At 37.4% G+C, this 18,735-nt stretch overlaps 1 protein-coding gene across 1 annotated transcript in view; it reads left to right on the forward strand.

Moving 5' to 3' along the window:
• The window catches only part of ATG10 (autophagy related 10), a 262,172-nt gene that overhangs the window by 182,274 nt on the left and 61,163 nt on the right, over positions 1-18,735 (forward strand). The window contains 2 exon segments of the mRNA XM_036279440.1: positions 88-226; positions 13,402-13,499. Of these exon segments, the coding sequence (XP_036135333.1) occupies positions 88-226; positions 13,402-13,499 (237 nt within the window).

Consider the following 18,735-nt stretch of genomic DNA (forward strand, 5'->3'; position numbering starts at 1 on the left):
AAGAAGAAAATCAGGCCTTTCTCTGTGTTACTGTACTTTTTTTTTTTTTATTGACAAACATTTTGTTTTTGCTTTGCTTTTTTTCAGGAGGCTTTAGAGTTACCCTTGGATGATTCTGAAGCAGCTGAGACCGCAGCAGCAACCGAAGTGATTAAATATGAGTATCATGTCTTATATTCCTGTAGCTACCAAGTGCCTGTGCTTTACTTTAGGGCAAGCTTTTTAGGTAAGACCCTGTTGGAAGCTAAATGTAAATTCATAACATTTACATATTAAGGCAGAAAGCAGATTTGGAAAATTATTCTTGAGAGAAAAAAAAAATAGAGTTAAAAATAAGAAAACTGTGGGTGAGGTAAGGTTTTACCAGTAAATTTTCTCATGCTTTAGAAAGAGTATCAAGACTTCAGAGTGAATGATATCATCCCAGCCATAAGTCTGATCTTCAGATTCTTGGCCTCCTGCCCAACGTTGACTAAGCCCCCTGGCCCTTTTTTCTTTACTTTAAACAAGTAGGAACAACTTAAAGCTACAATGTTTATTTATTTCTAACTTTACGGTAAAAATTTCTTTCAATCTCAAGCGATTCCATTAACACAAGCCCCCCGCCCCCCCCCGTGCCTTTTTCCCCAAATGCTAATAATTGCTTTAAGAACCGTTGATCAATTATTGTAAGCTATACTTAAATATGGCACTAATATTTCCCTTGGCCACCTATACATCTCCAGTGCCTTCACTTCCTGCAATGCTGTTACTCAATTCATTCCTTTTGCTTTGCCAAGAAGGTGGAACACCCTGTCTCCTCTGAGGCCTTTGCTAATAAAGCTTATTTAATCAGCAACCACAGAGTCCTCACCCTTCATGTCCTCCAGCTAAATGGGGTCAGCATTTGGAGGCCCTGCAAGCCCTGGGCTCAGGGACAAGAGTCACCTCCCCAGCACCCCCCCACCTCGTCTTTTTTTCCTTTTTTCTCTGGTCTTATCAGCAGCATTTTGCATTTTTAACAGACTTCTAACTTTTTCTGGATAGCTAAGACATCTGAATTTAGCCAGTGATATTTTATTTTTAATTAAAAAGTAGCTTAAGCTGCTTTGAATGTGTATTTGGTAGATTTAATCACTTGCTGCCTTATATTGTTTAATGGTCTCTAATTTTGCGGTGTTGGCGGTTTAACAAAGCACTTAGGATTTAAAACACAAGAACAAATTCTCATAGGCTCCCTGGTGAGAAGATTTTAATCTGAGGTGCACTTCCTAAGAACTGACAATTTGGGGTAGATTTTCAACATGGGACATGGGGAATTGAAGATACTGAGAGTTCACTAATTCACAAACTCTTGCCGCGAATTCATCTGTACGATTGTGACAGGCCTTGAAAATACTCACTTTTTTTGTAATTCTATTTGGTTCGGAGCCCAGAGGTTAAAGGAGGTTTCTTGTCAGTGAGCTGTGTGATACGGAAACGTAGAAGGAGATACATTTATTTACCAGGGGGGGAGGAAAATGTCTCTCTGGCTTTTGGTTCACAGTGGCTCTTCCCTAGTAGCTTCCAGATTCAAAGACATGTCGAAGCTGCAGTAGAGGAAATAGGACACTACTTCTTCAATACTGTACTTTCATATAATTAGTATTCACCATAAGCAGTTAATCGCCAGAGAAGAGCTCCCAGAGACAAAACAAGTTGTTTAGCTTGTCAGCATTAGGGAATTGGAGGTGTTGAAACATGACTGCTTCTCGCTGGAAGTGGGTCTTGCCCAGGCTGCTGGATGAGCTCATACGTGCGCTTTGCTCGTATGTGCCAACAGCTCCCCTTACAGTACAGCGCAGTAATTGTTCCTGCAAGTCCAATTATATTTTAATGAAATTTGTATACTTCCTAAGATCTTTTCTTCAGGTTGCTTTTCTATTTCTTAAAAACAAAACAAAAACTAGCATTCTTGGATTCTATTTATATACTTTTAAGATTTCCTTTATTATGCTTAATAAAGAGAAGCCAAAACAAGTCATTGATTTCGTGTGGAAGCATTCCTTGTTCTTCCCCCTCCCCAGTCTGTGTTGTATAGAATGAGTATTAGAAATGTTTTAATTCCAGAATTCATTGACTGCTCATTCCGACACATTAAAACATCACATTTAACCTTTGTAGAACATATTCTTAGGGAGAAACATGAAAAACGGTTTTTTTCCTTTATCATATTCTAAGAATTTCTTTTCTCTTTTCCACCTAACTTAATAGGTGTTCTAAAAATGTATCACCCTTTACTCTGGAGTCATAATTTTTTATTTATCCCCCTCAATCTGTTCCTTTTTTCTGTGATATCTGATTTCACTGGCTTTGCATCTGTTTGTTAAACAAATCTCTGTCAGTGTGGTGAAGAGATTCCTCACATCTTCCTCTTACTCCAGGTCCAGATTTTTCTTTGTCTCATTCTAAAAGAGTTCGACCTAGAAAGGAGGATGACTATAAAATTTCTCGCCCAGGGGTCTTTTTTTGTTGCTTCAAAAATAGTTCAGTTAGCCTTGTTTTTGACAGATATTTAGAATTTCGTTTGCATTTGATTGCAAGTAAAAATTAGTTTCTCAGGCTTGCTCTGAATTTTCTTCCAATATCTCTTTTTTTAGGAGACGCAAATAGTAAATATTCCCATTTAAATTGACAGTATCTTTTATTTTTAATCAACTGGCTTAGATTCCAGCAAAAGTCTTTACTTTGTTTCTGAAATGCAGATCCACTGGACTATCATTATCCCTTATTTCTGAATGTTGTTGTGTCCACCAGGCCAACTATTGCCTAAGACTCAGCTGACATGCCTCTTGCTCTTGTCACTCCATGTCATATTGTATCATATATATCATATCATATATCATATCAGGCATACCATATCACATTGCTCCATAACAGAATTATTTGTTTACTTGTTCCCTATTAAATGGTAAGCTAGAGGTTAGGGCTTTAAGTTAAAAAGAGAGAAGAAGGAAATTAATATTGAGTTCCTATAATCTCCAAAGTGATAGGTTTATTCCTGGCTGTATGTGTGTATTATTTCTCTTACTCATTTTGATACCCATGGTATCAACTGTGGCTCAGTGTCAGCAGGTATTTATTGAATGAACCAATGAGGACTTTCTAATAATTTCTGAACATAGTCCTCAAATGGAGACATTGTGGTGGTGCCTTATTTGAACTGCTCTGATGGGCTGAGTTATGTGGAAGGAATTAATGCTGTTGTCTCCAAGGAGACTCAGGACCCAAACCATCTATGTATCTTTACTCTTTAGTCTAATACTTCTCAGAAGCTGTAGGATTAGTTGACTAAGGAGAATGTAACATCCTGAAAACTCAAAGGTGGGCATCCAAAGCCACAGATACCCTACTTATATTGATACATGTTTTTATTTGATCTTTTAAGCAGGTAGCCATGTTGAGACAGATTCTGCTTCTGGGTGCCTCTCATTTCTACTACGTGAGCTGACAGGAGCTCAGTGTCTTAGGGGGTAACATGGATTTACGAGAATACAACCTTCCTTTCCGTTGTTCCTTTCCCCCCTAACTACTCTTGCTATCGTAGGATTGGGAGAGATACTGCGACATGGTTAATACCATTTACTACCCAGCAGTGGGTGAGATTTGCACTTCTGTCCAGTAATAATATATAGCCTGTGCTTTGTAGTTAATGATGTCTGTTCTCACAACGCATTGCTGTCATATGCCCACTGTTTTATTTTTCTTTCCTATTTTTGAAGTAAACAGTGTTAAAGAATCATTTGTATCACGCCAAAGGCTTCTATCTGCTTTCCATCATTCCATTACCTGTTTACGTCCCATCTCCCCTTTTGGAGACGTGACTTTGGTCAAAAGCTGATGGAAAACAGAAATGTGGTAAAAACCTTAGGCCTATACATACGGCTTTGGCTTCACCATAGTCCTCAGCCTACATATTTTCCTCTGTCACTGATATCCCTAGAGATTTCTATATTTCAGCTTGAATTCTGATTTATTTCTTCTCTATTTCTCTTCTTTTCCTTTGTTCTCAATCTCTATTAAAAAATAGACCAAGTGGTTCTTCTCATTTTCAAAATATTTAATTCTTTGGCTGACATATGAGTTCTTCTTGGGAACCATTTTGACATATTTCTTTAATTAGTTAGATGGGTCGTGTTTGAATAGGGAAAGAAACATTTCTTCCATTCAGCAATTGAATGACTGTTCTTTCTGTCGATCCATTCTATTATTGTCCCAGGGAGTAAGGGTATAGAATTGAAAATGTAACCTAGATATTTTATGTGGAAGATTTGTCCACTTGTTATATGCCTGAAGGATGTTCATGGAGGAATAGGGCGAAAGACACAGCCAAAGAATAATTTCTTCTCAAAGGCAGCATGAACCAAACCAAGATAAAGGTCAGCACAAAGGACAAATAATGGAAAGTCTGGGATTAGAGCAGTGTATGAATCATCCAGGAGGAGGAGGAAGAGACTTGCCCATGCTCTGGAACAAGAGGAAGCCTTTGGAGTGCAAAGAAGAGAATGACGGGAACACAGGAGTGATGCGGGTTGGAGGAAATTAGAAAACAGAAGTAAAATATCCATAGCTCTGTCCAACAACCTGCGAGGGAAGTCAACAGGTTGGCTTTTTGGAAGAAGCTGGGAAAAGAAGCTGGAGAAGGGGAGAAACGAGAGTATCCAGCTGTAGGCTGGAGACAACACGGCATAATCGGGGACAGGGAGAGGCCAGTTTGGAGTAGGGTTTTCTTAAAATGGATTGTGGGAGAAATGGTTGAAAAGATGTTTGAGAACACATTATGGAAGAGATCATGGATGGGAAGGGATTGGAGTGAAAGAGACTGAGCAGGAGCGATTGGGACCAGAGGAAGGATTTCCTAGAGCAGAAATTATGACTAAAACAGAGGAATAAATTAAAATGAGAAGAAATTATGAAGAATGACAGGTTAGTAAAAAGAACTTGGCTCTTTCTATATTGTTGTTAGCACTATTAATTTTTTAAAAAATAACCTCTTAGAGAAAATGAGCTGGAAAAAACGTATTTTCCAGAAAAAGTTCTTACTGCTAGTAGAGTGTGAGTTAAAGCAGCTTGTTGAACAAGGAGAAAAGTGGACTGGGAGGGACTCAGAGACTGAGGCACATATGATTCTAGCCACAATGAGCAGAAAATAGCAAATGGTTTGACAGATAAATTAATTTAGAGTCTTATTTGATTGTAGAGGTTTTTAAAGACAGTTCATATATACCACTTATATTTCTGTAAACAGTAAATCCAGCCAGTTATCATAATGAAATGGAAGATAAATTTTGGAAGATTAAAAAGCGATTCTAGGGATTAAAGTGAAATTTGAAGAGCAAGCAGTGAAAGTTATTAAGAAAAAATAATGAAAAATTATTTAATTAATAAAAATATATTCAAACTGAAAAATCCAAATAATAGAGGAAATTTAAGGAAAATTATATGTTGAACCATGTAAATGTTTGAAATATTATTCAGAATTAGGTTAGAAGTAGGATGCTGGGTTAGAACACCTGACGGGGAAAGAATCTCATCGAAAATCAGGCCCCAATTTAAAAGTGTGCTGAGGAAAAGGTGTGAGGGAAGCATGACACAGAACTTCTGGGACCTGTGTTAGAACAAAACACCACACACACCAATGCAGCAGATTTTCAGTGGAACCAGAGGCCAGAAAGAGGACATTAAAGGTACATGATTTATTCTCTTACTTAGACTATACTTTAGCTTTCTTGGACATATGAATGTCTGTTTTATGATCCAAAAGGAAGAAACATTTCTTTGCTTACTCTTGGCAAAATCAGTCTTGCTTGAAACATCTATTAAAACATATATGAATGCCTACTGTATGTATAGCACAAAACTCATAGCCTATTTTTAAAATTTTCAGGGGGGCTGGAAATCACTGCACAACTTGAAACTAGTTTATTGCTTTTCTCCTCCTTTAAAGTCATAGAGCTCTTCAAGCCCATATGCTAGGTATCCTGCTGAGAAGGTGGAGACTGCATCTCCATGGGAAGAAGAGCACGTGGGATATGGAATAGGGGTAGTCAAGGTGCTGCCACTGGTGTAACAGGTCCATGTTCTGGGAGTAAGGAGGTTGGAACAGAGCCAGGAATCCAAAAGGCTGAGTGCTGGGGTATCAGACCAACAGGCTGGAATCAAAACCTCAGAATACTCTTGATAGGGTTGAAAGTAGACTGTCTTCTGCTTTGGAACCAGCAAACCCAATGTTGATATTTAGCCGGTGGTGTGGTTCAGAGTTCTGAGGAATAGTGGTATCTCAGAGTTTATGGCTCGGGTATCTTGTGGACGTAATGTTGCTCCCCTTGGGACATTTTCTGATTTCTCAAGAAGGTTTTGTATCTACTTCTGCCAGGTTAAGTATTTGATTTCCTTTCAATGAGAGGTTAGAGCATCATGTGTTATTATAAGTTTCTTAACAGTGTGTGTGGACAGCTTAAGGTGACTCAAAATGATTTCTTTTTGTGCTGTTTTCTGGGTATATTTCTCATAAAAATAGATTGTAACATTTATAAACTTTGTCATGTAATTAAAAGACAGCTTACATTTATTTTCTATTCAAAATTACCGAACAGATATATAACATTAAAAAAATTGAGGCTGATAATTTGGAAAATAGATTAATTAATAATCAAGAGTTTTAAACCATTTATTTGGGCTATATTAGTTGGATATACTTGGTTGCAAATAATTGAACCTGACCATGATAAGCAGAAAAGGACTTATCGGAAGGTCAGATCGTAGAGTCAACTGAAGGCATTAAGAAGGACAAGATGAAGGAATGTCTCTGTTGGGCTTTAGTGGTGTGGAATGGGGCTCTGTCTTCTACTCATTTTGGAACTTCTCTCCCAAATTGGACATATGTTTGAATAGTGAAAAATCAGATATCCCCAATATTTTCATCTACTTAATGCTATGGATTTATGTATAAGTATGAGGTTTTAAAAATATAATCACAAAATTCTTAACCAATGAATTTCTCATCATGATTGTCCAGTCTTTATTCTTAGTAATAATTGTGCTAATTGCTCTAGATTAATATTAATATTCATCTGTCCAACCACTGGAAAATGGTTATGCACAAGGCATGAAGAAGTTTCTGGAATTCAGAGATGAGTAAAGGAAATCAGAGGTGGGTGATGCCCTCAAGGAGCTTACAGCCTAGTAAGGAAACTAGGCCAGGTCTGAAATTCACTGTAACAAAAAGAATATGTTAAGGGCCACAAGAGAGGTATACGCTGCCACCAGGCAGAGAGTAGATTGGTGTTTGCCAGAAGCTGGAGGGTGAGGGAAATGGGGAAATGCTGGTCAAAGGCTACTCATTTTCAGCTATAAGATGAATAAATTCTGGAGATCTAATGTACAGTATGGTGGCTATAGTTAATAATGCTGTATTTGTATACTTGAAAGTTATTAAGAGAGTAGATTTTTAAAAAAATTCTCACAACACACATACACACAAAAGGTAACTCTGAAGTAATGACTGTATTAACTAACCTTATTGAGGTAATCAATTCCCAATACATATGTATATTAAAAAATCTTGTAGACCTTAAACTTACACAATGTTATATGTTTATTATATCTCAGTAACGTTGGGTTAAAAAAAAAAAAAATGCCACCAAGGCTCAAAGGGCAGAGATTATCTTGAGCAGGAGTAATCAAGAGAGGCCATGGCTGCTGGACTTGGGATTGTCCATTCAGTGAAGAGAGAGAGGGCAGGCCAGGCCAGGCCAGGAAGAAAACCAAGAGAAGCAAAACTCTAGAGACTTCTAGGTTAGGCAGTGTTGGTGGAGAGTACTAGTGACAACAACAACAGCAGCAGTAACAATACAACTAATCTGTGTGTATCCCTTTATAGTTTACAAAGAATCCGGTGTGGAGTCATCCATATTATAGTGGTGAAAGTGCAGGGTATGGAGCTGGAAAGCCTTGGTTCTCATTCCTGCTACTTACTAACTGTATAACCTTGGGGAACATATTGAACTTTGTTGCCTTTCTTTCATCATCTGAAAAAAATAATTGAGATAATAATAATAAGATCAACTTCATAGGGTTTTGAAGATTGTGGACTAATATGTAAAATGGGGCTTGATACACAGTACCTTTCAGCAGTGTGGGCTGAGTTATACATCTTGAGCCTCACATGACATTGTAAGGCTAGAACTGTGTTATCCCATGCACATGTGTAAAAACCGAGTGCTCAGAGGAGTTAAATGATTTATTCAAGGGTATGTGGAAAACTAAGGAGTTGAGACTCAAACTCCATGGCCCATCTTCTTTTGTTTGTTTTTTAATTTTTGCTGCATGACATTGCCATTTAAATAACAACTAAAATTCAAGGAATATGAATCAATTAATTGATGTCATACACAAATAAAAAGAATCTGTATTTGAGGAATTTTCATTCCAATTTCCTGAAATTAAGAGAGATACAAAATGCTAAACAATGTATGCAGGGTAAATAAAATTGCAGAATTAGCCAGCACCGTAGCTGATCTGAATGCGCATGAACAATTAACACTCATTTCACATTACAGTGTAATTTTCTCACTGAAGCAAGATTGAGTTTTCCCCTTTGGTGGAGCATCATCTCTGCCTTACTGTGGGGTATGACATGAATTTTTATAACCTTCAAGCTATCTTGAAGACAATACATTGAATAATGGCATTGTTCATTGTGAAACAATCCACTCTTCTTATTTCTAGTGACCACATTCAGAACATTATTCTTAAAGTTACTCTGAGTAATTTATATGTTCTCTAATCTTCATTTGAGGAGTTATGAACTTTAGTGAAACCATGCACAACAGGATACGGGTGACTTCGGTCTGCTTGCATTAGAGTTAGGTAGGGCCAGTGGAATATCTCACACTGTTATTTGGTCCACGAAACTAATAACCTTGAGACATTTAATTTAGAAAGCTGCACATTTTGAGTAATATATAGATTACTTGACATGTAGGTTATTATTCAATCGAGAGAGTTCATATGAAAATGTTAAATTAAATGCTACTGGCAGTTGCTAAAGATTGTACTTTTTAATTATTCTATTTTTCATCCAGTGTCTCTTCTTTTGTCATTGACATTTTAGGTTGCTGACAGAATATTCCTTTAGCTCAAATGTGTATTATCAGTCCAGGTGATAGAGACACATAGTAGGCACCCAGTAAATGCTTGTTGTTAAATAAATGACCTTAATTTACCATGCTCACTTTGTGGGTTGCTGCTGAAATGATTTTGGCTTCCACTTCACTTTTTCAAGAATGCACGGGAGTTTGCTGAGCTTCTCAGCCTCAATGTGATTAATGAGATTTCTAAGCATGTTCAAATTGGTGCTATTGAATATCTAGGGTCTGAAACTAGAGAGTTGTTGATTGAGTATGCTTATGTCTCCTCTGACTGAGGCCAGACAGAAATAATAGACCCTCTTAAGAGAGCTTAAAGTTTCTGATTGAAGATACTTTGAACTGAGCATGAAGGCACCTGATGTGTTACATGAGCTTAAGCAAGTACTTGTTTATGTTCACATTTTAACTTAAGCTAAAGATTTGTATAGATACAAAATGACAAAATTCTTCAAATGTCTGCCATATTTAAGCTGTACTTTGTGATGTGTTTTTTATATATTTTACTATCTCAGTGCAATGATTTCATGAGGATTTCTGAAGGCTGCATTTTGTTTTTGAAATAATTAACCACAATCATATTTGAGTATAATTTAATTGTCAGTAGTGTATGGCATGGGTGAAGATACTGCTGATTAGGTCAAAACGTTTGTGTATTAAAGAATGCAAAACTAACTTTTGTATGTCTTTGATCATGAAGGTGTGAGCTATGACTAAGCAAACCAGTGATGAAGCTCAAAAAAAGAACCCACATCATACTTTATTAAATCATTTTTATCATATTCATATGTGAGAGACATTACCCAGATCTTCTGTAGTGTAAATGGTCAGCAGAAACTGGAGAGATTGAGACTCTTGTTAAGGTAGCTTGCACAAGCAGTCATTTAGCTATCATTAATAAATGTGTTTTTAAATGGTTCTGTAAATGCAACAGAGAATGAAGTCCCATCCATTCACAAATACACTGTTCTCTCTATAGCAAGTGGTAGCGCTCTTGTTAACATGTAGGCAGGAGTGTAATGCATGTTTTAATGTTTTTTAAATATGTTTTTACTGTTTTTTTAGAGAGAGAGGAAGGAAGAGAGAAAGAGAAACATCGATGTGAGAGAGAAACATCAATCAGCTGCCTCCTGCACGCCCCCTACTGGGGATCAAGCCTGCGCCCCTGGCATGTGCCCTGACCAGGAATCAGAGCTGGACCTCCCAGTCCAAGGGACAATGCTCAATCAACTAAGCCACACCAGCTGGGCTATTTTTTCTTTTCTTCTTCTTTTTTTTTATGTTTTGAAATTATTTTTATCTCCTTGTGATTGTCCATTGTTCTAAGTCGACCAGATAATTTTTTTAATTCCTGTATTCGAAGACGTTAAAATTTTTTTTCTCCTTTTAGTGTTGTTTGAAAACTTACGGCACATAACCTCAATTCTAGCATCAAATCTGATGAAAATGTTCTATAACGTTGTTGCTGTGCTGCTGATTATTGCATTTTGTGTGAACGTTTCCCGCAGAGCATGCAGGTTTTTGACAGTGCTGCTATGCAAACCATTCAGTCCATCCTTAGATTGTTGACTGAAATATTTTCAGGAATAAAATTAAAATCACTACTGGTTAGCAGATATTAAACCTGGACTCTTCTCTAGGTCTCCAAAGCCTTCCTTTGTCTTAGAGAAATAAAATTAAGGAAGGCTTTCTTTCATGTATCGTTTATTCAGTGAGTATTTATGAAGCATTTGTGGTGTGTGAGAGCCCGAGGCCTGCGCAGCGGATGCAGCGGAGGGAGGACAGGCAGCGGGAGGAGCAGGGAGAGTCCCGACTTGTGAGTCCTGGGACTGGAACCCAGCTCCCCTGCAGTCATGAACTAGCTGTGTTCATCTTAGCAGTTCAGTATTTCCCAAGACCTTGGTTGCCTTATTTATAAAACTAGTAATTGTACCAGCTCTAACATTTTATTTATTATCTTCTAACTTGATTCCTCCTAACTTTGACATCTGAAAATTATTTTCAAAGCCTGTCATCTTTTTATAATTTGATTATTTCATTTGCTATTTGACACCGAAGTACTTAAGATCCTATTCTCCTCCAACATCAACACACACACACACACACACACACACACACGTCTGTGTGCATGTGCATATTTTGAAGATGTGTAGTGCTTATCTTAAGGGCAAAGTTTAGCCCTACTCTGTAAATGTGTTCAGAAAACAATATAACACAGATACCAAAGGCATCTTGTTTTTAACTTGTAGCTAAACATGACATTCAAATGTTAATTGGATGAATAAATCTTGTTCATTTTACAGACATGGAAATGTCAATGGAATAAAACTATTTATCACAAGATAATGGTCTCCTGCCGCCAGATAAATGCCAAGATGAAGATACTTATTGAAAATGTATCAAAATATTCTATTGCTATTTATTGAAAATAAAGGTTGAGGAAAAGTTCAACTTTTCAGGTCAAATATGAGAAATGTTCTGCCTGTGGTATTAGTGTATTACTATATCAAACACAATGTGCATGGTGTAGAAACATGAGAAAATTCTAAGACATAATGGTCAATAAAGGAGACTTTCAGCTTTGCAGTATGAACATTACTGGAATAGTACAATGGGGGCTGGGAGGAGACACCTAATATTTATTTAGCTCTTTTTAGGTGTCTGACATAGTCTCCAGTGTGTTCACTGATGTAAGCCTCATGAGAACAAGATTTGAAAAGAATTACTATCCTCATTTGCAGTCACAAAGAGAATAAGTTCAAACGCCAGGATTCTAATTCAGCCCAGACTCCAAATCTTTCTCCTACCCGCAACATTTCCAATTATATGCTATAAATCTGAAAACAATGCCTTTTAGGGTTTTTTTAGTAGATTATTTCCTCAAGTTTTGTTGCATTTGGTAACCAAATATTTCTTTGTATCTAATGATTTGATATATTGATGAGTTTTCTTTTTTATCCTCACCGGAGGACATTTTTCCATTTTTTGTTCAGGTAGAGTGGGAGGGAGAGAGAGGAACAGAAAGAGAGAGAGAGAAACATCGATGTGAAAGGGACACATCGAGTGGCTGCCACCTGCACGACCAACCAGGGCCGGGGACAAACTGCAACCGAGGTACGTGCCCTTAGCGGGAACCGAACCCGGGTCTCTCGGGACCGCAGGCCGACACTGCTGAGCCAAACCGGCCAGGGCTGATATATTGATGAGTTTTCTTTAAGTGATACTGTCCACTTGCCTAAGGAAAACATCACACCTATTCGTCTTGAGGACTTGATAGCTCTGAATGGGTCACGTAGCACAACATTCTAGCAGTTAGGCACCTTCTCCTCCAGCAGTGTGTAGTTAGAGGTCCTTAGGTTAACCCCTGCTTTCTCTTTTGAACTTAGATAATGTCTTTTTCCATGTTTCATGTCTGCTGCCATAGCGGTCTTCATAAAATACATTATTTGAGTGGTTAAGAATCTAGGTGAATAATTGAAGCTGTTTAAACAAAGAAAAGGGGCATTATTGTTCATGAAGCTTTTACTAATCTCTTCATGCCAGTCCTTCCTCAGGTCCCTTCCCCCAACAGCCCTTTCTCCACTTGCCACAAACACTGGCTGTTTATGTCCCCCTCCTGTGGACTGGCAGAGAACTGCAGCCACCGCTTCCTTTCTGCCCAGTATTTTAGTTCCTGATAGGCTGATGAAATACTTATCATAGTTTCCCTAGTAGTAAGACAGGCTCCTTACTCGGAGAAATTATGTGTTTTCCTTCTTTCTAATCCCTGTGGTATCCAACATTCCAGATACTCGGTCAATGAGAGTGAAAGAAGCATGTGTGTGGTCTCTGATTGTAAGAATTACAAGAAGTGTTAAGACTTCAGAGATATCCATAGTATATTATGCCCTTCTGAATATGAAAGTCTGTCTACCTGGTCCTTTGTCTTGCTTGTATCTATTAGTTCTCTCTCAAACACATTTGGATTGTATGATTTTGTAAAATTCAGAGGTATTGAACGAGCAGATAGTTTGACTACTAGATGGTTCCAAAGGAGAGAGACTTGAACGTTTAAATATCTCTCTGGAAGAAAACAGTGATTTCCATAGCACTCTTTTGATGTATAGATAGTATGTGTACTAGTAAGGATTTTTAAAAAAATTCATAATATTCTTCTGATAGTTTTAGGTAGACACTAAGCACCACCGTGTCACACGCATTACTAACTGCCAGTCTTTACCATGCACTTTCGCAGATGGAAGACCTTTATCTCTGAAGGATGTATGGGAAGAAGTCCGCGAGTGCTATCAGCCGCGGCTGCAGCAGGGACCCTGGGACACTATCACCCAACAGGTTAGAGAGTATTTTAATTTTATTATACGTGATCCTTTCCCTCTGCACATTTTTTCATCTAGTTTTCTCTTTCCTATTCTTTTTTCTATTCCACTCTTCTACATACTTACACATTCCAATTCAAAGGCAGTTTCCTTAAAAAAAAAATACTTCTCAGACCTAGGCATGGTTTAGCTTCCCTGTTATCAACTCTCGTAACCTGTAATATTTTTCATAGTGCTTATCACACTTTAAATTATATATTTGGATATAATTTTAAAATAATGGCTGTCTTTCACACTATATGGTGTGCTGTCATGTGGACAGATCATGTCTGTTTTACTCTTTGCTGTGCTCCCAGCACCAGCACTAGCACAGTTCTTAAAATATAGTAGGTTCTCAATACAAAGTATTAAGTAAATGAGAAGAGAAACTAAGTTGGCATAGACACTAAAAAACAGATGATTGAGCTGGTGTCACCTCTGATGGTTCACAGTTTTACTCGTAGAATTATTTGCAAAAAAAATTAACTTTTGATGAACAATGGCTTTGCACTAGTGATCGTAAAAAGCAGAGAAAATAGATCTGCAAAAGGAAATATAAAAAGTAGATTTGCAAAAGTGGAGAAAATCGGTCTGTCAGTCACATATGTCATTATAAATGCCTTGCTAAAATCAGCAGTTAATTATTTGAGAAATTTAAAAATACTCATCACCTTGCAACCAATCATGGTCTCCTTAAATATAATTTTTACTTATATCAAAATCTTATTTTTCCAAGGCTCTGTTAAGCTTAATCAAAGCTTTCTTTAAAAATGACTTTATCAACCATTAGCATTTTTATGCCCTCTTATGTGTTTGATCATAATAATGACAGTTTACCTCCCAATCAACATAATAATCCTTAACATTTTATAAGTAGTTCTTTGACAATGATTACAAATGACCATTTTCTACATTTAATTGAGGACGAAACTAGAATTAAGTATATGTATCTTTCACACTGCCCCTCAAATTAATTTTTCCCTTTCCTTTCCTACTTTGATCCTCCTAGATCAAGCCCCGTAGCCTCACCTAAGACAGTTAGTAAACCTCCTACCCCTGCTCCTTCCTCCCTGCCTTTTACCATTAGTCACATCTTAACCACGCTGCTTTTATCTTCCCCTTGCGCAGACCTGCAGTACATCCCCAAAGGCCAGTGCCATGTGGGCTAATGCGTCGGCTGGCCTGCAGGGCTGCCACTCCCTGGCACTGACCTGCCCCTTCAAGCTTATCTGCTCTCCTCCACACAGTCTCACTCCTGTCACTCGCAGCCACTCATTGCCCTGAACCCCTCCTGTGCAGTTCATTCTTGGAATTCTTTCCCCGTTTAATACTGTTCCTGCTGCCTTTGTTCTGTCTTCATAGTCCCCCCTCTTGTTCTCTCCCACATTCCTTTCTTTGGTACCCCCTCAGCTCAAAAGAATGGCCCCCTCTGAAACCCCAGTTATGTAGAACGGGCATGGGGTGGTTGCTATGATAAAGGGTAATGAGATATATAAGCAAATCAGCTATAAAGTTTTTTGGCAAGATCATTTTATTTTATGCAAAATATTTTAGATTGACCTTTAAGTATGTCTAGGTGAGTGCTAAGAGTTTCAACTTCCAATATGTTGCCATTGACCACAAGCCACTGAAAAAAGTATCTGTAACACTGGATCCATAGGACCCAGAATATGTTTGGTTGTACGAGTGAAGGAAGATGGGGAAAGGATCGAGGAAGAGAGCATCCAAAAATATATGTTTAACTTCACTGCCTTTTTTTCTCAGCTTCTTCTCAGTTATGCATTCCATTATATTCCTGAGCCCAATTCTTATCTTTTTTTTTTTTTTTTGTCTCTAGCAGCTCTGTTATTAATCTTCTCAATGCAAGCCTATAGCACAATTTCTGGTGGCCTGTGTTACTTTGGGTTTTAATTCCGTGCGTCTCTGTTCTGACTCATATGAATAAGATTTTGAACTTAACTCTGTTTTCTTAGTGTCCTAACAGGATGTTACGAATAGATTTCATTCCATGAAAAGATCTCCTAACTTGCTAAACCAGCCAAGTGAGCCAACCTGTACCTTACTTGTTCTTAATGGAATTGATTAATATTTTTCAATTCATAAGCATTTAAGTGTCATGTAGATATCCTATTAGTGGGACTTTTTTTTCTATCTATTGTAGCATAATAGTGTGATCAAATCTGGTCACATTAAGCATGACTATTCCTAACACCAAGTGTGAACCCACTTAATAGGAGGGATATTTGATATAACCAAACTACATTGCAACTATAACATTTAGGTGTTCCTTTGGAATTTGTCTTATTGGGATTGATTTGTGGATAACTATCCCACTTATGATAACAAAATTCATTGAAGCTTTAGAATTGCTTATTACAAAGCACATATAGGCACCGAAGACCTTGAGAGAGGAACCCATTGTTGCCATTGCATTTGAAAGTCGTCATGAATATTTCTTCTGGAGTGTTGCATTTTAACCCCAAAATGCCTAATGGGTTGCTATTTATGTGTCCTCTTTGCTGGAGGTCTTTGAGAGGATGGGTCTTAATATTTGTAAGGCCCTATGTGGGGAAAAAATAGTGGGATGAAGGGGAGGGTATGCTATAGCATGAGGGGAGAACGAACTGATAGAATGTAGAGTGGGCAAAAGTAGGTTTACAGTTGTGAGTACATGAAGTACATGTTTATCCTTGCATTCTTATTTATTAATTATTGTATTATTTTCCATATGGAAAACTGTAAACCTACTTTTGCCCCACTCTGTATTGGTGGCACCAAATGTTAGATACCATTTTGCAGAATTCTACTAAAGAACCATTAGCTTGCACACAGCATGATAATAATATCCAGTCCTAGAGTGGCTTAAAAACAAAAGCAGCCTTCGCATAACATAAAATGCATTTCAGTTCATTTTTAGAATTGATTGTGCTTTGATAGTTTGTTGCTCTTTATCTTCAGTAATCACACTTCTGTTCTCTCAGCATTTGTCTTGATGATAAGGACCTGCTCATGTCAGACACAAACCCTCTCTTTTGAAGACAAGCCACTCATGAATCTCATTTATTTGATTATGGTGATTACTTACCTGCTTTTGTCCAACATTACAGACTACCTATTATCTCAACCCTGAAGCCTAATAAGACTTCGGTTTTTTTAAGAACTTCTGAAAGAGAGTTAACAGATGCCCAGGTTGGATCTGCCTAAATTGGTAGAGTGAATTGACAATGATGATCACTGGAAGGTGTGGGCTCTATGTTTTAGGGCTCCTGTGACCTTGGCAAAGTCGAAAGTCATTAGATCAAAAAACGTACTTTTACTTGAAGATGTGCGCATTTATGTATATGGGTATGTAGCGATCAGATAGGTAATTTTCTCTTACTGTTTTCTTTTTATAAACATATACAAAAGTAGAGATGATAGTATATGTACTGATTTTTTTTTTTTTTTTTTTGTATTTCAGCCAATGTGGAAATATTTAGAAACAAATCCTAGACATCATATTATCTCACCCATAAATATGTAAGGAGATGTTTTCTTTAAAGTAAGGGTTCTGCACAAATGTTTATGGCAGCTTTACTCATCATAGCTCATGGAAACAACCCAGATGTCCTTGAGACAGGGGGTGGTTAAACAAACTGTCATATATTCTTACCGTGGAATATTACTTAGCAATGCAAAAAACATTGGATACATTCAGCAACCTAGATGAATCTCCAGGTGCTGAGTATAAAAAGCCATTCCCAGAGGTTGTGCAGTGTATGGGTTCATAGTGTATGTCATTTTTGAAATGACAGAACTATAGATTGGAGAACAGATTTGTGGTTGTCAGGAGTTAGAGAGGGAAGTGTGGGTGGGAGGGAAGTGGGTATGGCTCGAAAGGCTATGTGAGAGAAGTGTCCTGTATCTGACTGCAGTAGTGTCATTGTCTTGGCTGTGATATTGTACTATAGTTTTGCAAAATGTTACCATTGAGGGAACTGGGTGAAGGGTAAGAGGGATCTCTTCGTATCATTTCTTACAACTGCATGTGAATCTACTCTCACCTCAACATAAAACATTTAATTTCTTTAAAAAAAGGTAAGGACTCTTAAAAATGTAACCACAATTCTATTAGTATAACTAAAAATTTAAAATGTTTAATGTCTTTAAATAGCAATTGATGTTTTAATTTTTCCAATTGTTTTATTTCTTTCTATACTTTCTTTGATGTGGATCCAGAGAAGCAGCTTTACACATTAACATAATTAACATTTTCTTAAGACATTTTGAATCTAAGATTCTCATTTCTCCTTCTCTCTCTTTCTTTTTTTCTTACAGTTTTTTGTTGAGAAACATGGTTGTTCATCCTAGAGTATTTTCAGTCTGGATTTTTTTTTTTCCTAATTGTATCTCTGTGATGTTGTTTGGTGTTGTTTCCGGTATTTTCTATAAACTGTAGTTAGATCTTGAAGCTTGATCAGATTCAGATCTGGCTTTTTGGGCAAGAATACTTCCTAGGTTCTGGATACTTTCATCAGGAGGCACATAAAGTCCAGTTATGTTCTCTTTTTGTGTGTGATGTTAACAGCCATTGATAATTATTACATAGATTCATTAATTCATTAGGGGTTACAAAATGGAGATGTTCTAATTCTATCATTCATTATTTATTAGCTGGGCTACTTCTATAATGGCAGTTTCTCTCACCAGCTTAGTTCCCTGTCATATGCTTCATATAGAAAAGGCAGGATAAATGCTTGATTCTTTCTCATTATATTCTGGCTTTCAAGACAATGAGTTGGTTCTTTGGCATCCTCCAAAGGTGACCAAGAACATTTTTTATGTATATTTATGAGTTTATGGATATAAATGTTTTATGCATTTCAATTCATTATAGTATTGATGCTTGATTTACTTATCTTTGGCCAGTGACAGTCTCTTTAACTTGACTCCTAAGCTATTTTGATACAACCCAAGTAGCTTTCCTGGCCTCTTGCTTTTTGGTGTAACAGATTGTTGCACATTTTTGCCCAGACTTGGGAATGCAGCTGTTTCCAAGGAGGCTTGCTTCCTTTCAGAGCCTTTATCTAGGTGCTGGAGCCAGAGAGAGTGGATTAGACCCTGAGACCACCACTTACTAGCTACATGACCTTGGACGAATTATGAAGACTCTCTTATTTTTCATTAAAGATAATGGTAGCATCGCCCTGGCCAGTTTGGCTCAGCAGTTAGAG

Source organism: Molossus molossus, unplaced genomic scaffold (assembly GCF_014108415.1).
Source record: "Molossus molossus isolate mMolMol1 unplaced genomic scaffold, mMolMol1.p scaffold_m16_p_3, whole genome shotgun sequence".
In the NCBI taxonomy this organism is placed as follows: Eukaryota; Metazoa; Chordata; class Mammalia; order Chiroptera; family Molossidae; genus Molossus; species Molossus molossus.